This window comes from Mauremys mutica, chromosome 18 (assembly GCF_020497125.1).
Source record: "Mauremys mutica isolate MM-2020 ecotype Southern chromosome 18, ASM2049712v1, whole genome shotgun sequence".
Taxonomy (NCBI): Eukaryota; Metazoa; Chordata; order Testudines; family Geoemydidae; genus Mauremys; species Mauremys mutica.
In genome coordinates, this window is record NC_059089.1 from 2,292,827 (window position 1) to 2,320,260 (window position 27,434).

The 27,434-nt window shown below is 50.3% G+C and overlaps 1 protein-coding gene across 1 annotated transcript; it reads right to left on the reverse strand.

Annotated features, from left to right (window-relative positions):
* On the reverse strand, window positions 1-26,382 carry LOC123352280 (zinc finger protein 3-like; the record flags this gene model as incomplete). Its single annotated transcript, XM_044992141.1, has 2 exons — window positions 26,165-26,382; window positions 1-424 (listed from the first exon to the last, which is right to left on the reverse strand). Coding segments are annotated over exons 1-2 (642 nt in total), but the record flags the coding sequence as incomplete, so codon positions are not given.
* Window positions 26,383-27,434: the final 1,052 nt, after the last annotated feature.

Here is a 27,434-nt window from a genome sequence, read left to right on the forward strand (position 1 = left end):
ATGTCTGATAAGGAGAGAGCTCTGATTGAAGCTTTTCCCGCACTCAGAGCACATGTAGGGCGTCTCCCCTGTGTGGATTCTCTGATGTCTGATAAGGGCAGAGCTCCGACTGAAGCTTTTCCCGCACTCAGCGCACGTGTAGGGCGTCTCCCCTGTGTGGATTCTCTGATGTCTGATAAGGTCTGAGCTCTGATTGAAGCTTTTCCCGCACTCAGAGCACGTGTAGGGCGTCTCCCCTGTGTGGATTCTCTGATGTCTGATAAGGGCAGAGCTCCGATTGAAGCTTTTCCCGCACTCAGCGCATGTGTAGGGCGTCTCCCCTGTGTGGATTCTCTGATGTCTGATAAGGTCCGAGTTCTGACTGAAGCTTTTCCCGCACTCAGCGCACGTGTAGGGCGTCTCCCCTGTGTGGATTCTCTCATGTCTGATAAGCTGAAAGCTCCGATTGAAGCTTTTTCCGCACTCAGAGCACGAGTAGGGCGTCTCCCCTGTGTGGCTTCTCTCATGTCTGATAAGGGTTGAGCTCTGACTGAAGCTTTTCCCGCACTCGGAGCACGTGTAGGGCGTCTCCCCTGTGTGGATTCTCCGATGTCTGATAAAGGCAGAGCTCCAATTGAAGCTTTTCCCGAACTCATGGCACATGTAGTGTCTCTCTTCCAAGTTGATTCTGTCGCTTGTTATAAGGTCTGAGTGGCTACTAAAGTTTTCCTCTGGCCTCTGCTGAGTCTCACAGGCTTTTGTTTTTTCTGGGAGTGCATAACTCCCGGAAACATTCCCTTTGGATCTTCCTGATAAAGTTCCATGTGGTTCTCCTTGCTCAGCATCTTCCTGCTGGGGTTTCTCCTCCTCATTCTGACTCACCAGCCCATCACCTGATGGGAGACAGAGAGAATCCAGACACAGGTCACTCCCTTTGCCGGAAAGAAAGAAAATCTCAGAGAGAGGAATGGGAAAAGGGATGAACAATCCAAAATAAGTGTGGGAGAGATCAAACCTATCAGGTGCTGATTTTCCCCAAACCCTTCCACAGAGGAGAGCGGAAGGGATCAGTTTTGGTGTGCATCTCATAAGAACACTCGGGGGAAAGCGAGACTGGGCAGGGACCTGCTGCCAGTTGTCAGTCAGAATAGGAGGGAAGCCATGAGTGACATCTGCCATAATGATTCCACATCTGTAGGGAACAATCCTGAACTTGGAGAGCTCACAGGATCTTTGTAGGGCATCCCAAATGTTTCCTGCATTCCCGCACAGTTTTTGAGCTGGTTTAACCAATTCCTCACCTGTGAAGGCAGCTCTTGGAAGCACTTCTTTCTCAGAGCCCTGGAGGTCTGGGACCCACGGCTCTTCCCCTCGTTCCAGCTGCGAGATCACATCAGGTTTGGAATTTGGAAACCCTACTGCAGGTAAAGAAAACGAGGGAGGTCAGTGGAATTTGTGGGATACTTGTCACAAAGAATAGTCCATGGTTTTAACCCCCAGCTCATTTTTAAGCAGTAACATCCCAAGGCCAACTTCCTTGGCTCAAAGTGGCAGGAGAGTTATTATTATTATAAATCATATGCATTACCTTAGTGCCTAAGGACCAACTAACAGTGGGTACCCATTGTGCTTGGCAAAGTACAAACAGAGAACAGTAGATGGCCCATGCCCTGAAGAATTTACAATCTGAATAGACAAGACAGACACAGAATGGGGGAAGGGGTAGAACCCACTGTTAGAATAGAGATATTCAGGCCTGCCTGTAAAGTCTATAGTTTAAGAACTTAGGTGTACTTTTATCACTTAGCTACTTACAGGAGTATGAAAACAAAGAATCAAAATCACTGTCTGTATTTGTAAGGGCCTTCTCTTACTGTGACCGTCTGAGGCCTTGTTCTTAGGCTAAGGCCTTTGGCTAAGCAGCAGGGGCAGCCATAAGCTGGGAAGCGAAGGGTCACATCCTCACATCCCAAACCAGTCACACTGAAAAAGACGGTTACTCACCGTTGTAACTGTTGTTCTTTGAGATGTGTTGCTCATATCCATTCCAGTTAGGTGCGCGCGCGCCGCGTGCACGCTCGTCGGAAGTTTTTTACCCTAGCAACACTCGGTGGGTCGGCTGGGCGCCCCCTGGAGTGGCGCCACTATAGCACCGGATATATACCCCTGCTGACCCATCTGCCCCTCAGTTCCTTCTTGCCGGCTACTCCGACAGTGGGGAAGGAGGGCAGGTGTGGAATGGATATGAGCAACACATCTCGAAGAACAACAGTTACAACAGTGAGTAACCGTCTTTTCTTCTTTGAGTGATTGCTCATATCCATTCCAGTTAGGTGATTCCCAAGCCTTACCTAGGCGGTGGGGTCAGAGTGAGACGTCGCAGAATGCAAAACTGCTGAGCCAAAGGCTGCATTGTCTCTGGATTGTTGGACCAATGCGTAGTGTGAGGCAAAGATGTGAATCGATGACCAGGTAGCCACCCTACATATTTCCTGGATGGGGACATGAGCCAGGAAGGTGGTAGAAGAGGCCTGCGCCCGTGTAGAATGGGCGGTCAGATGTCCAGCGGGAACGTGAGCCACTTCGTAGCACGATTGGATGCAGGATGTTACCCAAGATGAGATCCATTGGGAAGAGACCGGCATGCCCTTCATGCGGTCTGCCACCGCTACAAAGAGCTGAGGTGAACGCCGGAAGGGTTTTGTTCGCTTTATATAAAAGGCAAGAGCCCTACGGACATCCAAGGTATGTAGCTGTTGTTCCCGGCGCGATGAGTGTGGCTTTGGGAAAAAAACTGGGAGGAAGATGTCTTGATTGACATGAAAAGCAGACACCTCCTTAGGGAGGAAAGAGGGGTGTGGCCGCAGGTGTACCTTGTCCTTATGGAAGACCGTATAAGGGGGATCAGCCGTCAAGGCACGAAGCTCTGAAACTTGCCTCGCCGAGGTGATAGTGACGCGGAAAGTTGTCTTCCACGAAAGGTAGAGCAGGGAACAGGTGGCCATAGGCTCGAAGGGGGCTCCCATAAGCTTGGTCAACACCAGGTTTAGATCCCAGGTGGGGGCTGGGCGATGGACTTGGGGGTACAACAGTTCCAGTCCCTTAAGGAACCTGGAAACCATGGGGTGAGAGAAAATTGAACGGCCCCTTTTGCCTGGGTGGAAGGCGGAAATAGCTGCCAGATTAACCTTTTATGGAAGAGACCACTAGGCCCTGCTCTTTGAGGGACCAGAGGTAATCCAGGATAGTAGGGATGGAAACCTGTCCTGGGACCAAGTTATTCTGATCGCACTGGTGCGAGAAACGCTTCCACTTAGCGAGATAAGTCGTCCTAGTGGAAGGCTTCCTACTTCCCAAGAGGACCTGTTGTACGGAAGCAGAGCAACACAACTCCGATTGGTTCAACCACGCAGGAGCCATGCAGTGAGATGAAGGGTTTGGGTGGTGCAGGTTTGGGTGGTGAAGTCTGCCGAAGTCCTGTGTTATGAGATCCGGCCACAGTGGCAGGGGAATCGGATCCGCCACTGAGAGGTCGAACAACAGGGTGTACCAGTGCTGCCTCGGCCATGCTGGAGCAATGAGGATCAAGTTGGCTCTGTCCCTGCGGAGTTTGAGCAGGACTCTGTGAACGAAGGGAAACGGCGGGAAGGCATAACATAGGTGCCTTGTCCACGGGAGGAGGAACGCGTCTGAGAGGGAGCCCGGGGAGCATCCTTGGAAGGAGCAGAACACCTGGCATTTCCTGTTCTCTCGGGAGGCAAAGAGGTCTATGCGGGGAAAGCCCCACCTCCGGAAGACGGAATAGATGACGTCGGGATGGATTGACCACTCGTGAGACAGGAAGGACCTGCTGAGGCGATCTGCCAGAGTGTTCTGGACTCCTGGGAGAAAAGACGCTACCAAATCGATTGAGTGGGCTATGCAAAAGTCCCACAGGTGAGTGGCTTCTTGACAAAGTAGGGAGGAGCGCGCCCCGCCCTGCTTGTATATGTAAAACATGGTTGTTGTGCTGTCCGTGAACACGGATACACAGCGGCCTTGTAGATGGACCCGAAACACCTGGCATGCTAGACGGACTGCCCTCAGCTCCTGCAGGTTGATATGCAGGGTCAGCTCCTGGGGCAACCAGAGGCCTTGATTGTGAAGGTTCCCGAGGTGGGCACCCCAACTCAGAGATGATGCGTCTGTGGTTAGTGCCACCGAGGGCTGAGGAGGGTGGAACGGCATCCCTGCACAAACTACAGTGGGGTCCAGCCACCAAGTGAGGGAGTCGAGAACCGTCCTGGGGATAGTGATCACCGAGTCTATATTGTCTCTGTGTGGACGGTATAGAGAAGCAAGCCAGGTTTGGAAGCACCAAAGTCGCAGCCTTGCGTACTTGGTCACAAAGGTGCAGGACGCCATGTGACCTAATAGACCGAGGCAGGTGCGCACCGACGTTGTCGGGAAGGATTGAAAACTTCGAATGATCGAAGACATTGCCTGAAACCGTGGCACAGGAAGGCAGGCCCTGGCCAGATTGGAGTCCAGAACTGTTCCAATAAAGTCTATTCTCTGCGTTGGAGTCAGGGTAGACTTTTCTACATTGATCATGAGGCCTAGCCTCCCGAAGCGGTCTTTGACGACACACAGGTGCTGTGATACTTGCAACTGGGAAGTCCCTCGAATGAGCCAATCGTCGAGGTACGGGTAGATGTGTATTCGACGGTGGAGGGAGGCAGCTACTACGGCCATACATTTGGTGAAGACTCTCGGGGCCGCGGAAAGACCAAAGGGAAGCACCGTGAACTAGAAGTGCTGTTGGTTGACCACAAAACGGAGATACCGTCTGTGCGGCGGGTAAATGGCACTGTGGAAATATGCATCCTTCATATCGAGGGCGGCATACCAGTCTCCTGGATCCGGGGATGGGATGATGGTCCCCAGGGATACCATGCGGAACTTGAGCTTTATCATGAATTTGTTGAGTTCTCGCAGGTCCAGGATCGGTCGTAGACCACCCTTTGCCTTGGGGATCAAAAAGTAGCGGGAATAGAACCCCTTGACCCTCATGTCCTCTGGCACCTCCTCTATGGCTCCCAGATTTAGGAGCGCATGACCTCTTGTAAGAGGAATTGCTTGTGAGAGGGGTCCCTGAAGAGGGACGGGTAGGGAGGGTGGGATGGGGGTGGAGAAATAAATTGGAGGTGGTATCCTGTTTCCACCGTGCAGAGGACCCAACGGTCGGTGGTCAGCTGGGAACAAACAGGGAGGAAATGGGAGAGGCGGTTGAAGAAGGAGGGAGAAGGATCCGGCAGGGAAACTGGTGGGCCGTCCTCGGACGTCCCATCAAAAGTTTTGTTTTGGCCCCGTAGGTGGTTTAGGGGGCGCTTGACTTTGGTTTCCCTGAGGGCCAGACTGTCTCCGCTGATACCCCCTGCCGTGCCGTGTGGTCATATCCTGACGCAGCCTAGGCTGGTTATAAGGGCGGTATGGTTGGGGCGTGAAGGACCTACGTTGGGTCACCGGCATGTGCATACCCAACGAGTGCATTATGACTCAATTGTCCTTGAGGCTCTGCAACCTGGGGTCAGTTTTGTCCGAGAAAAGGCCCTGGCCCTCAAAAGGCAAATCCTGAATTGTCTGCTGCTATTCTGGGGGAAGGCCTGAAGCTTGTAGCCAGGAGATGCGTCTCATCGTTACCCCGGATGCAAGCGTTCTGGCTGCCGAGTCCGCTGCATCCAGAGAGGCCTGGAGAAAAGTTCTCGCCACTTTTTTACCCTCCTCTAGTAGGGCCGTAAACTCTGCGTGGGACTCTTGGGGAAGGAGTTCTGTAAACTTCCCCACAGACACCCGCGTTCATTCACGGATTGGACAACCAGGGAGCAGGGAGGTGGGTGGGTGTAGAGATATTCATACCCCTTGGAGGGGACCATATATTTTCTCTCTACTCCCCTAGCTGTAGGTGTAAGAGAAGCTGGGGATTGGCAAATTGTGTCTGCACTGGCTTGAATAGTGCGGATGAACGGGAGAGCCACTCAAAGAGGCACATCCGCCGATAATATGACTACGACAGGGTCCTCTATTTCAGCAACCTCCTCCACTGGCAAATTCATGTTTTGTGCTACTCTCCGCAAGAGGTCTTGATGGGCCCTGAGATCAATAGGCGGAGGACCAGAGGAGGATGTTCCTGCCACTGCCTCATCAGGAGAGGAGGGGGAGGAGAGGCCCGGTACCAATGGGTCCTGAGGTGGGTCATGGACCGGCGGAGCACCATCTGCATCAGGTGGAATCTCAGGGTCTGCAGATTGAAGTGGATCCTCGTCCGTGCCCGCGGGAGGAGGATGGCTTACAGTCGCTTCAGGAACCCTGTGCTCTGAGGGGCCAGAGCGTTGAGCCACAAGTGAGGCACCTTGGGCCTCGTGATATGCCCACGGAGTCCAAAAGGCCCATTGATGAGGACCTTGCTCCTGGCTTTGTGCCTCTGGATGGTGGCACAGAATATCAGATGCCCAGTCCTGGTGGTAAGAAGCACTCCCGGCCTGGGACGACATTGACATGTGTCTCGAAGGCCACGGCAGGGCCGAGAGACCCTGGTAGGGTACTGCTGTTCCTGACGTTCGGTCCCGGGGCGGTACCGGTCTTGTCGGTGCCACGAACGAGACCGGGACCTTCTACCGTGCCGGTGCCGGGAGGTCGACTGGGATCTTGAGTCCCTGTGCCGGGAGTGACTGCGGGACGCATGGTACTGAGATCGGTACCGAGAGCCGGATCAGTATCAGGAGTATCTGTCCAGTGACAGAGATCTTGAAAGTCTCCGCGAGTACGACCGGTACTGCGATGGAGAGCGGTGCCGGGACTGCGAGCGGTGCCGGAATCGGCAGGAGCGGGAACGTCTCCGAGACCGCGACCTGGAAAGACGTCTCTCCGGTGGACCGACGGAAGGAGGCCTTATCAGGGCCAGCTTGCCGATGGATTGGATAACCCGCACCGGCGGTGCCGGGGGTTGAGGCTGCATCGACTCCGTCAGCGCGATGAGCTCTCTTGCCGTTGAGAAGGTCTTCGGCATACAAGGGAGAGTGAGCTCGACCACAGCATGAGCCGGGGACCTATGTGGCACCAGACTCAATGCGGTACCGGAATTGATGGTGCCGCGCTAGGAGGAGCTGCCAACTGCGGTGCCGGTGTTGGCGGTGCCGCAGCAGTTACCGGGGTCCGACGGATGGACTTTGATGTGTGCCTCTTCTGCGAGGATGGGGTCGGAGCAGTACGTCATTTCCCAGTGGGGGAAAGGGAGCAGCGCCGGGGAGCCGGTGCCAGCAGATGCCGGTGCCGGGAGTCCTTTTTGGTACTGGAGCGATCCGGTGCCGAAGGTGCGCTCCTCACCGATGCGGGTTGGGTGGATGGTGCCGGCACCGCAGGACTAAGGGCCGATTCCATAAGGAGCTGCTTTAGTCGGAAGTCCCGCTCCTTCTTCGTTCTTGGTTTGAACGACTTGCAAATTCGGCACTTGTCTGTCAGGTGGGATTCTCCTAAGCATTTTAGGCAGCAGTCATGAGGATCCCCCACCGGCATCGGCTTCTGGCACGCCGAGCAGGGTTTAAATCCCGGTGCCTTGGGCATGAGCCCGCACCGGGTCGGAGGAAAGGGGGCTACTCCCCCAATCCCCCGCTTAACTATATACAGTAACTATGAAAATACGTACTAAAATTAACTATAACTACAAGAACTTGAACTATATACACGATAAAGAGTAAATAACTACGAGAAGCTAGGGATGTGGAGGTCAGCAAAGCCACTCTCCATTGTTCCAACGACCGTCATGGGCGGTAAGAAGGAACTGAGGGGCGGATGGGTCGGCAGGGGTATATATCCGGTGCTATAGCGGCGCTGACCCACCAAGTGTTGCTAGGGTAAAAATCTTCCGACAAGCGTGCACGCGGCACGCGCACACTTACTGGAATGGATATGAGCAAGCACTCAAAGAAGATCGATATTTACCCTGAGGATATGACCCCTGCTAGGGACAATAATGAACTGAGAGACTTCCCAAGGGCTTTGTTAGGCATCCCAGATGTTTCCTTCAGGCACTTACAGATTCTGGGTGGTTTAATGTTTCCTCACCTGTGCAGGGAGATCTCAGGATCTCTCTTTCCTCTGAACCTTGGAGGTCTGGGACGCATGGCTCTTCCCCTTGTTCCAGCTGGGAGATCACATCACGCTGGAAAACTAGAAACCCTGCTCAGATGAAAGAAAACAAAGGAGTTCAGTTGATTTCATAAGACTTGGGCATAAAAAAACATTCTATTACTTTAACTTCAGTGCTTAGTGTGACCTGGTGGACCAGGGGCAGTTCTCACTGAAAATGCCAAAGTTAGGGCAGGCTAAAAAAGGGAGAGCAGATGCTCCCAAAAATGGTGGTTAACACTGAAGTTAAACTCACCGACCAGTCACAAACACGGGTTATCGAGAAGCTGAAAAAAGAAATCACGCAGCCCCCTTTATTGCATTCCAGTTCTCTGACTCCTAATCAGCAGCTAGGTCCAGTACAATGAGAGGTTATTTAAAAACTCTGCTCACATAAACAAAGTGTTCCTCTGACCCCAAAGGGTCAGCCACATCACCAGGTCACTATAGGTTTGGATATTACCCAAAATTCCATCCTTCCAGACAATCCTTTAGCATCTAAACTAAAGGTTTAAAGGAAAGAAAGACAGAAAGAAGTTAAATGGGAAAGCAGTCAGATACATTCCAAAATGGATATATCAGGTTCTTAGCAGTATTGGTGAGTTGCTGGCTTGAAAGTCTGTCTGGAACACATCCATAGCTTGGATGGGTCATTCAGTCCTTTGTTCCAGGGTTCAGTTTGTAGAGAAGTTGCTCCAGATGTAGAAAGGGGGATTGAAGACAAAATGGAGATGATGCAGCTGCCCTTTATATTCCTTTTGCCATGTGGCCTGTACTTCCTGTGTCCCAAACACAAGCTTCACAGCACGTGGCATGGAAAAGCCTTGGAGTTCTCATTACACAGGCATACCCCGGCATGTCTTGCTGACTCAATAGGTGTATCCCGTTGGTCCTTTCCATGGGCTCATTGTACAGCTGATGACCCTCAATGGGCCATCAAACAGGCTAGGCAGTGTTGATGCTAATATGTCTGGGGGTGTCACCCAGAAACACTGCACAAGTCTGGAAATACAGATATACCCTACATATCTATAACTCACAATACAAAGGTGATACAAACATAGAAACAAAATTATCATACGTGGAAAATCATAACATTTTCACTGACACCTGGCATGGCATATCTAGCACGATTCATTGCAATTTTATCAGATTATAATATTATTTTATTATTAATACCAAAGTGTCTCACAATTCCATCCAGTGTCACACTTGGTAAACCAGTGAATTTCCACGACTAGTTCCCCAGGTCCTTGAAGATGCCGAACACTGTGCTTATGAGGGATTGAAATACCCACATATCTGCTGGGAACACACACACAGACACTGTGTCAGTCTATACCCCTGTGTTCTCTCTTCTAGAAAATTATGATCAATTTTGTACACAGTATTGCTTGTGAGGTATCATTTGAAAACGCATAACCTACTGAATATTATCCTCCTGTTAAAATGTGTAGTAACACTGTATGTAAAGTTATGAGATTTTACAGTATGAGATTACTGAAAAAGTTACAATTCTGGGGAACACCCACAGACCAGTTCCTCAGAGACAGCAAGGCAAACAGCTGGTCAAACAGCCATTCTCCTGCAGGGGGAAGGTGTGAAGAAGACATTTACATTCCATCACAGGGACCTCTTGAAGCTGTTGTGGAAAACGACCACACGATTGATTTTTAATCAGCTCAGCCTGAGGTTCTTTTCTTGGTTAAAAGTGCTCAGGGGGCGACAGCTATTGGAATACTGTCCCCCTGAGCTAAAAATCACACAAGCCTTTTAAAGCTTAAAACCACAATCAATGGCACATACGCTGCACGTTAATTTCCTTATTTGGAATATATTGCAAAATATGATGCAGGTCAAAAGCAAGCTGAACAATCAGTTTTCCATATTCGGCCTTTCCTGTTATTGTTAGTACACCTGGTGATATGGGAGCAAGACTCTGCATGTCTCAAGAAATGTCACTACCAACCATTTTCACATGCTGGGGTGCAATCCAGACCAGTGAGGATTACAGTGTGTCATCTGTAATCCTGGGTGAGATTCAGTGTTCTGCTGCTGGAGCTCCCAGCCGGCATTCAAGGCCGCACCGAGTGTCTGTGTGATAAATAACCCTGGACCGGCAGCTCAGACTCCAGCCGCCTCCTTGTTACACCCCAAGCACTTTCTGGTTTGGGTAGAGAAGGCTCAGGGTTTGAGAGAAGGCCGGGGGTAGGAAGCTTCTGTTCGTTATGCTGGACCTAACCCCCCAATTTTACTTGAGTAAAGAGGAGATGTTTGACACTGTGTGATACTGCTCCTGTGCTCTGTTCCCAAAGTGTTCTGCAGCAGGGGAGGGTCTCTGGTAGTGTGTGTGTTACTGGCATATTGGGGTGATGCTGCCAGGGCCGGCTCTAACAGTTTTGCCGCCCCAAGCAAAAAAAAAACAACGCCACCCTGCCCCCGCGAGCGCCGCTCGACCCCTCCCTGAGCGTCGCACTGCCCAAGTCCCCACCACCCCAGCGTCGCGTCCCCCAAGTCCCCGCCCCCCCAGCGCCACGTCGCACCGCCCCAGTCCCCGCCCTCCAGCGACGCATTGCCAAACCAAAAACAACAAAGACAAACCCCGATCACCGCCCCTCCCAAGGTGCCACCCCAAGCACGTGCTTGGTAGGCTGGTGCCTGGAGCCGGCCCTGGATGCTGCAACAGGACAGAGTAGAGGTGGCATTGTGGGGGTGGCATGAACCTTCACTCTTCATTTCCCCTTCCAGGAACAGAGGAGACAGGAACCCTTACCCAGCGAGGTCACAGTCTCATAATTCTCCTGCATGACATCCCTGTAGAGGGCTCTCTGAGTGGGGTCCAGCAGAGCCCACTCTTCCCTGGTGAAATGCACAGCCACCTCCTCAAAGGTCACTGGACCCTGAAAGAGCAAGAGTCCAACACTCAGTACCTGCTGCCCCACTCACAACCCCACTATTTGTGGCAGAGAGGAGCGAATCAAATGGAAACTCTGGGTGGATCGCAGTCAACAGAGTCCCATCCCGACCCCGCTCAGCGTATCCAGCAAATACCAGGGTGAGGGGATGAAGAGAGAGCCCCTTGTCTCTCCCAGCAGATCCATCACACACCTACTAGCCACCGACGGATACAGGAGATGGAGCCCCTAGCAGGGTCCAGGGAGAGCTGCCTGGTAGGAAGCCCAATAACCTCCTCATTGTGAGGAGCGGGATCTGAAGGGAGAGGCAGCTCCAATAAGCCTGACTCATGGGTGCCCCCTTCATATCTCACAGCAGCCGCTGGTTAGCTAGCTCAGGCTCCAGCACTAGGAGTCTGGTCAGTTTGACTAGCTCCATGTAGGTGGGCTATTTTCTTTCTTCACAAATTAGGGAATTTCCACCTCCCAACCTCCTGGGTCTGTTCCTAGAATCTACGCCACTTATTAAATAACTCCCAGCCGGTTTGCTACACCCTGGCCTCCTCCTTTCCCCACGCTGTGAATTTCCTGCCCCGCTCCAACCTCCAAACCAGACTGTGCAAACCTTCACATCTCCGGTGTATTTGCTGATCCTCTCCTCCAGCAGGAACCCACCAGCAACCCCCCGACAATCTCTACCTGATTTGGCTCCACTGCAGCCATTTCTCTTCCCTGTCCCACGCCAGGCTGGGATGAGCTGGAGCAAAACATGGACGCCATTCTGCAGCCTGTCTGGGGGAGAAGGGCAGTTGTGTGTGTTTCAGAACCGGTTTTAGTTAATTTCACATCAGAATTCCCCCAGGCCCCTTCCCTGCAGACAGACACCCTAGAGTCGGCCATGCTGGGAAATGCTCAATCTGTTTATTACAATGCAGATCTGGCCCCTCCTGCGAGGCTAAGCCCAGACACATTTTTAACCTCCCTTCTCCCTCCCCTCACCCCGTAACCAAGTCTCTGAACACAAGGCTAGAAAAGAGCAGAACCAAAGGAGTCACCGTGGGGGATTCCCTCGGACACTGACCCCACGGCAGCCACACCCCAGCAGGGGGAATATGGAGTCAGGAACTGGCTTTTCCTCTGTCCGATCCTTGTTTTGTTCACTGGAAAGTGGTTCTGCCCAGGGATGCAGCAATACATGTGTCTGGGTGGACTAGACAGCTGGAAATCTCTCCTCTCACATTTCTCCCACTGCCCTTTTCAGTCTCTCCTTCCCCTGTCCTCTCTCCCTGCCCCTCTGGCTGGGACAGTCCCATTCCTGGGGGCTTTGCTCTCCCAGGGCTGGATTTTCTCCTGGCAATTGCTACTGGGAGGAGAAATGAGGAGGGGCTGTTTGTGCAGAGTCACTTTCTTGCCAGACCCCAGCACTTTCCCTGAGGTCTTTCAGTTACCTGGAGTCTCTGGCTCAGAATTTAGTATTAACAGGGCCCAGGGCTGCCCTAGAGGGCTAGGACCAGCTGGAGAAAGTCATCCCCTCGGCTGGGCAGAGAAGCAGCTTTAATTAAGGTCACATCCCAGCACAGAACCCCGCTGGGGGAGCAGCAGCTGCTAAGCCTGGTCTCCCAGATCACAATGGAGGCTGCAGCCTCTGACCCAGGAAGCTGAACCCCAATATCCTGAACAGAGAGGGACAGAGCGTCTGAGCAGCTTCCCTCCTTTAGCTCTCTGGGGAGAGCAGCTAATGAGAGCCCCTCCTCACAGGGAGAATTGCTGATCTCATTTGCCCCACTGTCCATCCGGAGTCACTCCTTGTCTTTCCATACAGTGACTCTGGATTAACAATGGTCTCAATGAAACCAGAGTTCAGAAAGAATGAGTCCAGAACGCTGTGGAAGGGACCATTGTGTGGCAGTGCTGACCCCCCTCCCACCTCCCTCACCCCACAGATCCAGGACAAGGACTGGACAATGGACTGGACAATCTAGGACAATGGAACTGGAAGTTCCTGCAGTTTTCAAGAGAGGAGAAGAGCAAAAATCTGTGATTTCACCTCACAGTGTCTGATAAGTGGCTAGAAAGTTATCACAGTGACTGGGCCTGGCCGGGGAATGTCGGGCAGTGCTTGGAGCCAGGATTCTGGCATAAGCTAATCAGGGAGAAGAAGCGAGGTCACGAGCAGCCCCCAGAGCCCCAGCCAGCCCCCACCCCCAGATATTCCCTGGGACCCAGCCCCCAGAGTCCCTGGCCAGGGACCTCAGATACCCCTCAGAGCCTCACCTGCCAGAGAACCCCCACCAGACCTTCATTGCCAGGTTGGGAATCCCAAAGGGTTCTCCCCACCAAGAGACCCCAACAGCCAGAGACCCCCCAAAAGGGACCCCCACTGGGAACTCAGTCCCTCACTGACTGCCTAGGACTCCCCCCCCACCAGCAGGATCTGCCCTGCCCTTTGCCTGGCACCCCCTCCTCCCCTCTGCGGGATCCCCTGATGCCTTACAGGGGCACCCCCTGGCCTAGCGCCGGGGATTCTCCCACACACACTCTGTGCACTGGGCACGGCAGCGATCCCAGGAGTCTGCAGGGGAAGCCCAGACAGAGCCCCTGGCACAGCACCAGGCTCCCTCTAACCCCTTGTCCCGCCTCCCCAAGAGACGCCCACCCCGGCTGTTCTGCAGCCACCAGGCCCCCAGCGATACCCACCTCCAGGACCCACAGCCTCAGGGCTGGGCACATCACAACCACCCCCTGAAGCCCCAAATCTCCAGAACCCACCAACCTCACTAGGGTGCCCCCTGCCCAGCCACCCAGAGTCCTCCCCCCACCACAATCCCCCTTCAGCTGCTATCTCCCCCCACAGCCCCACCCCCACCCAGCAACACTGTTACCTCACAGTGCCTGAGAAGTGGATAGAAAGTGACCACCGTCCCCTGCTGGCCAGTCACAGGGGCAGAGGGAGCCCCGGGGGATGTCTCTGGAACTGGAGTATGGAAGGGACAAAAATGGTAAGAAATGTCCATGCCTGTCACTAGCAAATAATGGCCACCCTGGATCCACCCCAGAGGTGGCTGCATCTTAGCACTGTGGGAATCAACCCCTCACAGAGGCCATTTGCCATGGGGTTTGGGATACTTCTGGACCCAGACTGCACTCAGAGTGACCTCCTCATCCCGTGCCAGGTGAAGAAAAGAAAAGGGTCCAGCCAACTCTCCCGTTACCTGCTGGGAACCACTGATCCCCAAACAGGGGGAGGCCTCTGGCTTTGATGGGTATTAAATATCTGGCTGGTCTCTTTCTTCGGCAAACATTTTAACAGAGGTAAAGGAGGGACCAAATGATTCACAAAGGAGACAGGAAAGATGATCTCTGGGCAATTTAACCCCCTGCGACCTCCAGGATGGAGAAGAACTCAGGGCAACAGGTTCCCTCGAAGGAAGAAGTTGCTGGGATTTAGAAACACGGGGAATAGCCCCAAACCTGAGAGGATTTTTAACTGACATTTGATAATGAGATAGAAAAGGCAAAACCTGAGCTTTGAGAGCAACGTTCAGAAATGAAAGAGAAAGGGTGGAAATCTGAGAGATTTTGGATCCATTTTGCAAATTATAGAGACACAAGTGGAAAATCAGAGAGATTTTATATCAGTTGTTGATAGGAGGCAAAATCTGAGAGTTTCACATCAATATTTGATAAATGAATAAAGAGGAAATGGGCAACATTTGCAAACATTTTATATCCAGGTTCAAGAATCTGAGAAAAGGTGTAAATCTGAGATTTTCTTAGTATTTTATAATTAGAGAGACAGGGGAAAAATCTCAGGGCATATTCAATTAGAAATAGACAACTAGAGAGCAGTGGGGCAAACGTTTAGGTTATTTTATATGAATCTTTGAGATTTGCAAAGCAAATGTGTCACAAACTGCGTATTTGATAACATGAGAGAAAAACATCAAGATCTGAGGGGATTTTATATTGTTGTTAACGAACTAGTGGAAAAGGGGGACTGTTGGACTGGATTTTATACGACTGTCCAATACATAAACACAAAGTAATGGTTCCCCCCACCCCCACCATTCCCATGGGCAGCAGGGAGCCCTTTGAGGAGCTGATTAAAAGGGAGGGGGAGGGGGAGCTGGAAGGTCCCTGGATGAGGGAAAGGGGCAGCAGTGGGGGACGGGCGGGTGACTGGCAACTGATGGTTGGGGGCAACTGTGTTGGTAGTTAGGGGGCAGCAACTGGGATTGGGAAACGGGGGTCTGGGCAGTCCCCACGGGGGACACGTGCGCCTCCCTTCCCTGCCCTGGCAGAGAACAGGCATCTCCTAGAATATCAGGGCTGGAAGGGACCTCAGGAGGTGTCTAGTCCAACCCCCTGCTCAAAGCAGGACCAATCCCCAACTAAATCCCCAAATGGCCCCCGCAAGGAGTCAGCTCCCAGCCCTGGGTTTAGCAGGCCAGTGCTCCAACCACTGAGCCATCCCACCCTCACTCCAGGGGCAGCCATGTGCTGGGGAATGACTCAGGGCAACAATTTCCCTCCTAAACAAGGACAAATCGCTGCAGATAAAATGGGTGGGAAAATGCCCCTCACTAGAGAAGATTTTAAACTGACGTTTGAGACTCATGGGGAGAAGGGGGGAAATCGGGGGAGACGGGAGAGCTGATCATTGGAGGGGAAAGGGGGGGAATCGCCCCAGTTTTTATAGCCCCGTGTGAGACACTGAGCGAGAAAAGGGGCAGAACTGGAGAGAATTTGTATTGGGGCGAGAGGCAAGTGGCACAAACAGGGACAGGATCCAATTAACCCCCCTCCCCCCTTTGCCCACCTGCCACTCCCCCGCCCCGGGAATTTCCTGGCTGCACAGAGACAGTTCAAACCCCCCCCCCGCGTCCCACTGACCTTCCCCCCCTACAACTCCAGCTTCTCCCCTCCCTGCCTGACACCCCCCATCTCCCCCCACACCACAGGGGATCCCCCCCGCCAGGCCCCAGTCTCTTCCCCCCAAATCCCACTGGGGCTGAGGCAGCTCTGAGGCTTCTCCCAGGTTCCCCGGGGCAGAGACACTTTCCTGCCCAGCCCCAGTGCCCCCCCCCCGGGTCTCTCACTCCCCGGGGGGCTCCGTGGGAGGCTGGACACCAGGGATGCAGGACGGCAGGAATGGGGGTGACAGGCCTCCTGCTCCTCAGTCTCACGGCGGGACCGAGGGGGTTCGTCACTCTCCAGCTCGGGAGCGCTGGGAAGACCCGACCGTGGACGGGCCGTCGCTGGGGGGGACGGCCCCGCGCAGCCGCTGAGCACGTCCTTATATCACTTCTGTGGCGGGAAAAGTGCTGAGGAGATGGAACGCTGAGGGCTGGTTTTGGCGGGAAAAACCGGTTTGGACTGGTTTGAGCCTGTCCCCTGATGGTAAACAAGTCCCCTCTCAGAGATGGAGTCCAGGGGTCAATAGTTCATATGCTCCAGATTGGATCTTATTTTAAAGCCAGTGATTTACTTCATAAACATCTTATTAACCAACTAATTGACATACCCATGACATACCCCCACACACCCCCCATACCCCCTCCTGGTTTTGGGAGGGGAACAGGAGAAAGGACAAAAGCAGCAAGAGAGGAAGAGAAAAGAGGGAGGGAGGAAAAGGTGAAACAAAAAGGACAAACCCCAATGTCCCCGGTGATTCTTAGGGACAAAATCCCAGGTGCACAATATAATTCTGCCTCCTTAAGCTCGTGTTTTCCATGCCTAGAATTCAACTGTCACCAGATGGATCAAACTGAACCGGTTTCAAACCTCGAGGAGGCTCTTACCTTCTAAACAGGGACGGCTGTTTTCTAGTAAAATCACGAAAAGGGAAGGAGAAAACTCAAAAGAGGTTGCTCCTGGGGCTCACGTCCGTGAACCCGAATACTCTCTCAGTCCTCAAAGAGAGACCTGGAGAAGGAGACTTGCTGAAGCAAAGCCACAGGGGTCTCTGAGGTTTCCCTGGCCCCTCGCCCCTGTCCCGCCTGGCTGATGTCAGCATCTCTCTGTGAGGTCACCACCTCCCCACCACCTTGGACCAATAGGCTGAGGTCCTGCAAAAGGCCTTTGTGATGTCACTGCCCCACCCCTCCCTCGCTGTGCCAATGTCCTGCCCCTGGCCAGGCCCTTTGGAGGTTTGAGCTACTCCCTGTGGGTCACCCCACTCAAGGAGCGTCCGTTCTAGGCAGCAAGCCGGCTAGACAGGGAAACATCAGACGCTGCTCCCAATGCTACACTCACTTTGTCAGAAATTAGTCGACTTTATGGCCAGAAGACACCATTAGAGCATCTAATCTGACCCCCTGCGTATCACAGGCCTCCTGTATGACACAAGAGCTACTTTTGGGGCAAACACATTCCAGAAAGGCATCTAGTCTTCATGAAATGACATCAAGAGATGGTGAATCCACCATTTTCCTTGGTAGCTTGTTCCTGTGGTAAATCATTCTCGCTGTTGAATATTTGTGCCTTAGTTGTAATATTAATTTGTCTCTTTTCATCTTCCAGCCATTGGGTCTTGTTATGCCTTTCTCTGCTCGATTCAAGAGCCCTTTAATACCCAAGCCTTTCTCTCCATTAAGGCCCTTCAGCACTTCAATGAAGTGACCTTTCAATCTTCTTTTGATCAGCTAAACAGGTTGAGCTCTTTCAATAGCTCACTAGAAGGCATTTTCCTCTAGCCCTCAGAACACCTGGTAGCTCTTTGCTGCCCCAGCTTCAATTTCATTGATGCTGTGTCACCTCCTGTGACATTATTGACATAATCTGTAACTGTATAGATCACCGTTGCGACCACTGTTCTATATTCACAGCCAATATTTATGAAAGGCTGTTGTGTAAGGGGTCTATGGAGAGGTTCTGACTGGCTGATTATAATTATGCTATCTCTCACTGTGTAGCATTTTTGTAGTTGATATTATGAATATTGGCTCTATGCTGCCTGTATTTCAAACTTGTGCTCTGCTTCCAGGGAACACCCCAGCCAGACAAGTTGGTGTCAGTTCTGCCTAGCCTGCTTGATGGCCCATTATTGACCATCAGCTACACAATCGACCCACTGAGAGAAGGCAGATACGCCTTGTGACTCAGCAAGCTATGCAAGGGGGGGACGCGGCCAGGGAGGGTCGGGCGGGGACCCGGAGACGGTAGGTGGGGGCACGGCAGGGCGGGGGGGGGGTGCGGCCGGAGCCGGGCGGCCGGGGAGGGGTTCGGGGGGAGTCGGGGACGCGGGGCCGGGCAGGGTCGCGGCCAGGGAGGTGGGGACGGGCCGCAGCCAGGGACCGGCCGGGGCACACGCCCCCCCTAGTTTCCTACCTTAGGGTCGTCTTCCTGGGCCGGGGAAGCCTGCCTGCTTCTCAGCCCTCCCAGGCTTCCCGCGCGAACAGCTGATTTGCGGGAAGCCGTGGGGGAGGAGAAGCAAGGAGGAGCTTCATGGCAGGAGGTGGAGGCAGAATTCGCAACTGTTCGCCCGAACTGTTTGCTAAAATTAGACGCCGGACAGAGAACTTTAGCAAGCGGTTCGCTGTCCGGCGTCTAATTTTAGCAAACGGTTCGCGCGAACCGTTGCGAACCGTCTGCAGCTCACCCCTGCATAGGGGTCTCCTTCCTGCCAGGCATGATTACAAGCAGGTGTAGGTGTCACCCTTATGCCATGATTGGAGAAAGACAGCAAAGCTTGGGAACACGCGTCTGTATTTCCAGTCCAGTGTGACAATCCCGGCTCCAGGAGGGGTTTGTTCTCTGCTCCTGCTGGATGGGCACAGAATGGGGCAGCAACAGGTTTGTGTCAGTTTTTGTTGCTCCACGTTCCTTAACTTAGAACAGTGTGAAATGAAGAAAATGGAGATTGAATTAAAGGGAAATACACAAAGAAAAGTTCCAGCGCCGGTTGCTTATTGAAAGAAATGACTCAATTTCCCAGTTACAGGTTTTATTAACATGAACAAATAATCCCAGGAGCGCACGTCACTAAGGCTAAATGACTATAGACACCACTCAGCTAAGGGTTAAACAACACAGTGATAAAGTCCAGGTCAAATCAGGAAATCAATGAGTTAACAAGGATATTGCGCTGGAATCAAGTCGTCAATTTAGTCCAACCATCAGATTAATACAGCAGAAAAACCAACCCCTATAAATCCTGAAAGAGCAACCCAAGAAGGCAGGTGCACATTTAGTGATGCCGAAACCCCAGAGATTTTTCACCCAGGCCTTGCAACCCAGATTTACCCAGCTGAATATTTCAATGCCGAAACCTAATCATTGCTGACATTTAGCCCACAACCTCAACGCTAATTACAGTTTTCTCCTTAGATTTCACTATTCTGTAGCTAATACTTCTCCTCACCCTCTCACCCCAAAACACATAAAGACCTTAAGAGACACATTAGTAAAAGAAGTTCAGACAGCTCTCGCTGAACAATACACATCTGACCGCTCAATTCCTTGCAATGCTTGCACAGGTGAGGCGCATGCGTTCAGTCATTCCATAGGGCAGGGTTTTAAGGCTATTAAGATTTTGGGAACTATTCTTCCTAGCATCTTCCCGTTGTAGATTTCAGAGGTGTTCACACCCTCACCGAGCCACACTGTTACACCCCAATCAAATAGAAAGACCGGGAGTTCTCCAACTTCATAAAAAGAAACAGACAAAAAATAGAAAAGGGAACAAAACGTTTCTAAGATAATAAGGGGTTGGATCTCTGCACCTCTTGGGCTTTGGATTCGCCCGGAGTAGGAACTGTAGCTGCAGTTTAGGAACCAGGTACTGGCATAGATTTCCTCTCTCTCAAGTGCAGGGCGTGACCTATGTCTCATTCTCTCTGTCTCCCATCAGGTGATGGGACAGTGAGTGAGAATGAGGAGGGGAAACCCCAGCAGGAAGATGCTGAGGAATTAGAACCACCTGTGCTCTATTTTCACACTTTCTAATTTTTCAAAGAAGCAGGAGGCAGAGAGGTGATACAAATGCATTAGACTCAAGAGAAAAACTAACGACAGGTCTACACTAGGAGGGGGGATCGATCTAAGATACACAACGTCAGCTACGGGAATAGCAGAGCTGAAGTCGACGTATGTAGGTCGACTTACCTCGGCATCTTCACAGCGCTGAGTCGACTGCTGCTGCTCCCCTGTCGACTCCGCTTGCGCCTCTTGTGGTGCTGGAGTACCAGAGTCGACGGGAGAGCACTCAGGGATTGATTTATCATGTCTAGACTAGATGCGATAAATCAACACCCCAATAGATCGATCGCTACCCGCTGATCTGGTGGGTAGCATAGACCTGCCCTAAGAGACCAAACCACAGACTCTGGACTCAGCATTCAAGTATCCTGCAGTCTGAACTTCGCATCTGATACCTCATTGGCTACCATTGTTTGGCCAGCAAGGAAGTGCTCCTTGTCCAACAAGGCAGCCAGACTGGGACCCATAGGCATGGAATGGCTCTGAAGGAATCAGTTGTTTCTCTCTGTACTTCATCTAACTTTGGAGCCAGATGGTAAAAGACAGTTGTGCCCAGTTTAATCATGGCATCCTTTAGGAATGTGATCAATGCCACTTAACTAGGGAGCAGGATTCTAAAAACACCATAGCTTCCATATCTGGGGTGAAAATAACCACCACTACCTGCAGTTTCTACCTGAGTTCTTGTCAAATCTTTGACCTTACTTGGAGTAATTTTACACTTCTCTGGTGTAGAATTCTTCACCAACCACACAACAGATCAGTAGCGACAGTGAGGTACAACTCCCCCTACTGTGCCCTTTTATTTCTTTAATCTGGTGGCACAGATTTAAATTAGGGACTAAATTCAGGTGTGACTTAGAATCCCTGTAAGACAACAAATGTCAGGTCTCTATTAAAAATAGGTATCTTTCTGCAGATATATCACATTCAACATGGGTTTCAATTTCTACACATTTGCAGCATCTCCCAGGGGTGAGCTAAACAGAAATGTCACCTCCATTTTTCCCCATCTCTACCTAGATAGGGATTGCATTTCCCAAATAATAGGCAACATGCACCTGATTAGGAAGGAGATCTCTTCAGGAGCGACAGGGCCTGGGCCACAACGGCTTTGGGAGCTCAATGCATGGGTATTTTGCTTAGTTCCAAGTCATTTACTAGGGTATCATCTTCCCAGCCCTTTAGAAAACAGATTGACCTAACCAACTGCACAACAGGGGATTGGGATGGTGATGGGGAATAAGGGAATCCCTCTGACTTACCCTATCTCCTTCTATTGTTACAGAGGGTGAAATGACATTTTCCCCTATCCCTGCTTTTTGTTATAGTTCAATATATTTTAAGTGAGGAAAATGGAAGTAAAAATATCTGCTCTGCAGAACAACCTGAAGCAACATCAGAATAACTGGGAATGAAACAATTGGTTCCCAAAGGGGGAACTCGATGACTAACAATTGCTTTGAAATGGGGGAACAGTATTGTTGCATCGCAGGCGTACATGAACAAAGCTCAGCAGTCAATATGATTGGAAGCAAAGTCATTTATTTCTCTCCAGCATGCTCTTATATACAATTAAGATCAAGCAATCAAGCAGTTGCTAATTGGTTAATAAGGTACACACAGGCACAACTGTAACTTCATTGGGTAATTGCCATTCTGTATAACCTTCTAATTTATTATCCTCTTTACTGCCTACCAGCAGATAAGAACTAGCCTCATCCTAGAAACTTGCATGTCAGTTTCTCACACTCTCATGCAAAACAATCCCACACCTCCCCCCTTTTCTCATAATAAAAAAGGGAAGGCACAGCAAAACATTCCCAGCTCATAGCATCACATTACTACAATCTATTACACAGCAAAACTAAAAGCAAATCTAAACACCAGCTGCCTAACTAAACCGTAACAATATCTTCCGCAGTGCCCTACTTTTACCTATACATCCCTCCTCCAGGTAACGCAAGTGGCCCAAGGGGCCAGGAGGGGTCTGCCAATGTGCAAACAGCCACAAAGCAGATTTCCATAACAGCTCCCACTGCAGGAACATGGGGCAAGCAAAAGGCCGTAGTATTTATGGCACTCTGCGCCAAAATCAGCCAAGGCCGGACCCACTTCGCCGGAATCCACCTGGGACCTTGAAAACAATCTCAGCTAGGCCACCTGGCATTTGCCTCGCCCTGGCATAACAACTTTATCTCATCCCTCTGTTCTTGTAACCACGCTGCTGTAATTTTCCACCAAGGCAGCATAGGGAAGATGCAACCGGACATCTCCCCCCTATTCTTAAACACAAAAAAAAATTAAAAACATCCAATAAACTACACCAAACTTTATAGCAAAAGGCGTGCAAAACAAAACCAAAAACAAATAATATATCTTATGCTATAAGGCTCACCTATAACCATGCAATTCTCAACATATACACCAACAACACCAAACAAAACAAACATAAAACAACAAGAATAAAACAAATAAATAATATAAATTCTGCAGGGTTCCCCCCTTCTCTATTGCCCACCATCTTGTGACAAAATTTCTATTACCAATCCATCCCTCATGTGTCAGGTGATCAAACTGACACTGACGGGGGGGATTCACAGCAGAAAACACAACATAAACCACATAAACATCTCAACAACACCACAACAATTCTGGCCAGAAAACACATATCACAAACAAACATAAAACATAAAACATAAATGTAAACTCTATAAATAAATGCATGGTACATTAAATGCTATGCAGCTAACACCAATTTTCTTTAATATCTAAAAAACAAAAACAAATCTACCCCTACTGGGCAATCAATCATTACTTAAAATATACAAATACCCTATATAGCTTGCAGGCAAAACAGGGGAATTACTTCATCAATTAAAGCATTTACATTAATACAATTGCTTCTGACTTGCGTCTAAATTCAAAGCTATTCACAGCTTAAAATTTCTTACTTTTAACTTCTATTTTTAAACACTAAAAAACAACATCACCACTATATACCCTAAGAATCTAATACAATCTCAATTACATAGCACTATATACATTCTTCAGCTAATACAACAAATTATTCATAGCCAAACAATTACAAACTAATTTCTTCACCTAAGTATTTACAAACATTTCAAAACACCAAAAGCTTTTCTCTTTAGCATTTTTACAAAATTCAACTACTATTCCCTCTAGCAACCACAAAATTAACTTTGTACTCTCCTAAAAATTACTAGCTTGTCTTCCAACAGCCACCTTTCTCAACTAAATCACCATTCCAAGTATCCCCCTGAATATTTGAAATTCCTAAGCTTTTGTCTGTAGCCTGGCCGGCTGGGCCCGATCCTTTTTTCCTCTTCAGAATCTCTGTCTATTGCCTGCCTGTCTGGGCCCGATCCTTTTTTCCTTTCCAAGTTCTCTGTCTATTGCCTGCCTGCCTGGGCCCGATCCTTTTTTCCTTTTGCTAAACCGTTCCTTTCATGAATACCAACTTATCCCACTATCAATTTAACAAGGAGGGTGTACTTCTTAACTAGCCCCCACCCTTCTAGTCTCTGCTACAAGAGACTAGACTATGAGCAGCATAGACTCTGTACTTTCCCACCGTGGGGGCTACATTTTTATGCATAACTTTAATTACAACATCTGCTTTCAACCTATCTATTATAATATAGGCTACATCTAATATCAAGCAATCTACAACAGCCAATAATCAGCACATAACACAAAATTAACAAAATCTAATAAGGCTAACAAAAGCACTTTACATAAAGGTACTTCGGGTCACATAAATTCAAAGCCATTCTCCCAAATTACCTAAATTTATGCCTAAATAACCCACAACTCCCCCCTAGAGAATACTCAGCAAACCTTTTGGCTGAGTTTTCTCAAACTTGAAAAACAACAAACAATTAAACTCTAGAAAGCTGGGGTAATTAGTTCCACAATCATCCTCCCCATGAACCCGGCAGGGGTTCGGTATGTGAGAGCCCCCACCCCCCAACCCAACCGGTCCACATGCTGGGGTTAGTAATGGGGGGGGGGTAATATCATTTACAATCCAATTGGGGGGGGGCAATACATGCTAAAATTTTTATCCAAAACACAGGGCGCAGCCTGTAGAATAAATCCCAAAATCCAATTAATACCACATTTTTCAGCAGGAGTCCCAAATTTCTTCCTGCCTGTGTACAATTCTTCGTTTCTTCACCAGGGTCAGTTCTCAATGTCCTTGACCGGGGCCAAAAAAGAATGAGCTGTCTCCAATTAGCTCATTCTGGTTCCTTTTCTTTCCCTGCTTGGCTTCTTTTAATCTGTAAATCCTGTGTCAGAACACCCAGCTGTTGCTGCTCATACCGGAGAAGCATAACGGTTTTCCCGGCATTGTCCCAGGCTTAGACCAGCCAGCGTAGAACGCCTTCTCCGGGATCCTGCCAAAACAACTTACTTGCTTGTAGGTCCAAACGACCTCCGGGGCCACGGCACGAGCCTCTGCCTGCGCCGTGCACTCCAACGTCTTCCCGTCCAGGGCTCGCTTCCAGCGGAGCACCTCCTCGTCCTGTGCCCGAAGGCCGGTCAGGAGGAGACTCCCCAACTCCCCCTCTCTTCTTAATAAGTGAATCAGTGCAGCAGGGGAGATTCTTTCCCCCTGTCGGTTCATAATGTGCAATAAAGGCTTCTGTGTTATCTTTTCTTCAGCTGATACAGCGGTACTCACGTTAGCTGCTCTGCCCTTCTCCACCGCGGCTTATAGCCGCCCTTCTCCTCCGCGGCTTATAGCCGCCCCTCTCCTCCGCGGCTTATAGCCGCTCTCCTCAGGGCTCAGGTGCACCTCTCTTTTTGGACGCCCGGGGGCTTCTCAAGCACTCCCCGCCGCGGCTCCCAGCCGCCCGCCTCTGGGCTCAGGCTCCTGGCCGTTCGCCTCTGGGCTCAGGCTCCCGACACTATCATCATTCGATTCGAGTCACGTCGGATAAGCACTCCCCGCCTCTGGGCTCAGGCTCCTGGCCGTTCGCCTCTGGGCTCAGGGCTTCTCCGCCTGGGTCAGGCCACCGACACTTTCATTCGATACGAATCACGTCGGGGTCACCATTTGTTGCATCGCAGGCGTACATGAACAAAGCTCAGCAGTCAATATGATTGGAAGCAAAGTCATTTATTTCTCTCCAGCATGCTCTTATATACAATTAAGATCAAGCAATCAAGCAGTTGCTAATTGGTTAATAAGGTACACACAGGCACAACTGTAACTTCATTGGGTAATTGCCATTCTGTCTAACCTTCTAATTTATTATCCTGTTACTGCCTACCAACAGATAAGAACTAGCCTCATCCTAGAAACTTGCATGTCAGTTTCTCACACTCTCATGCAAAACAATCCCACACAGTATAACCGTGATGCTCAGGGTTTGTTTAGACTAGGAAAAGTGATGGAGTTTAGGTCAGGTCAAGGGGAAAGCTAATGCCAACCACTGCACCTGGGCTGCATCTGCACAACAACTCTTTTTACACCAAGATTACTAACTTGAGCAGCCAACGCCATGTACAGCCCTAGTGGATGTCAGGCACAGGTAGTTTTTGCCTCAGTGTAGCTTGTTGGGAATCAAACCTCTCTCCCACCTAGAGCTGATGGAGCTTGGCTGTTCTCAGTGGTAGCAGATGACAGAACAAATAGCAATGGTCTCAAGTTGCAGTGGGAGACATCTAGGTTGGATATTAGGAAACTAATTTTGCTAAGGTGGTGGTGAAGCACTGGAATGGGTTACCTATGGACATGGTGGAATATCCATCCTGAGAGATTTTTAAGGCCTGGCTTGACAAAACCTGGCTGGGTTGATTTAGTTGGGGCTGGTCCTGCTTTCAGCAGGGGAATGGACTAGATACCTCCTGAGGTCCCTTCCAACCCTGATATTGTATGGTTCTATGACATACACTCCTACGACTCAATAGAAAAGATCATAGGACTGACCACAAAGAAGGGTGAGCTGGAAAAGGCAGAAGCAGGCAACTCATCTGGGGGAGCTGAGCTACTACGGTGAAGATGGTGCAAAGATCACTATGTGGGAACTAGCAAATGTGATTTAAAAAAAAAAATCTTTGCTCAGCCCTAGTCAAGGCATTTATTACAGTTCTCTCTTACGCGGATTTTCTGATGCCTGATAAGGTGTGAGCTCCAACTGAAGCTTTTCCCACACTCAGAGCACGTGTAGGGTTTCTCTCCTGTGTGGATTCTACAATGTGTGATAAGGTGGGAGTGCTGACTGAAGCTTTTCCCACACTCAGAGCATCCATAAGGTTTCTCACCTGTGTAGATTCTCTGATGTGTGATAAGGGCAGAGCTTTGATTGAAGCTTTTCCCGCATTCGGAGCACATGTAGGGTCTCTCTCCTCTGTGCATTCTCTGATGAGTGACAAGGTCTGAGCTCCCATTGAAGCTTTTCCCACACTCATGGCATGTGTAGCGTGTCTCTTCAAAGTTGATTCTCTCGTGTGGAATAAGGTCTGAGTGGATACTTAAGTTTTCTTCTGACCTCTGCTGGGTCTCGCAGGCTGTTTCTTTTTCTGGGAGTGCACAACTCCCGGAAACATTCCCTTTGGATCTTCCTGATAATGTCCCATGTGGTTCTACTTGTTCAGCATCTTCCTTATGGGGTTTCTGCTCCTCATTCTCATTCACCATCCCAACACCTGATGGGAGACAGAGAGAATCCAGACATAGGTCACTCCCTGCACCGGAGAGAAAGGAAATCTCAGAGAGAGGAATGGAAAAAGGGATGAAGAAACCAAAATGTGTGGGAGAGATCAAACCGATCAGGAGCTGGTTTTCCCCAAACCCTTCCGCAGAAGAGAGAGGAAGGGATCAGTTTTAGTCCGCATCTCACCAGAACACTCTGGGGAAAGCAACATTGGGCAGGGACCTGCTGCCACTTGTCAGAGTATAGGTGGGAAGCCATGAGTCACATCTGCCTAATGATTCCACATCTGCAGGGAACAATCCTGAACTTGGAAAGCTCACACAGGGTCTTTGTAGGGCATCCCAAATGTTTCCTGAATTCACAGACAGTTTTTGAGTTGGTTTAACCAATTCCCTACCTGTGAAGGCAGCTCTCGGGAGCACTTCTTTCTCAGAGCCCTGGAGATCTGGGACCCACGGCTCTTCCTCTCGTTCCAGCTGCGAGATCACATCAGGTTTGGAATCTGGAAGCCCTACTGCAGGCAAAGAAAACAAGGGAGGTCAGTGGAATTTGTGGGATACTTGTCACAAGGAATAGTCCATGGTTTTACCCACAGCTCATTTTTAAGCAGTAATATCCCAAGGCCAGCTTCCTTGGCTCAAAATGGCAGGAGAGTTGTTAATCATATTCATTACCTTCGTGCCTAAGAACGAACTAACAGTGGGTCCCCATTGTGCTAGGCAAAGTGCAA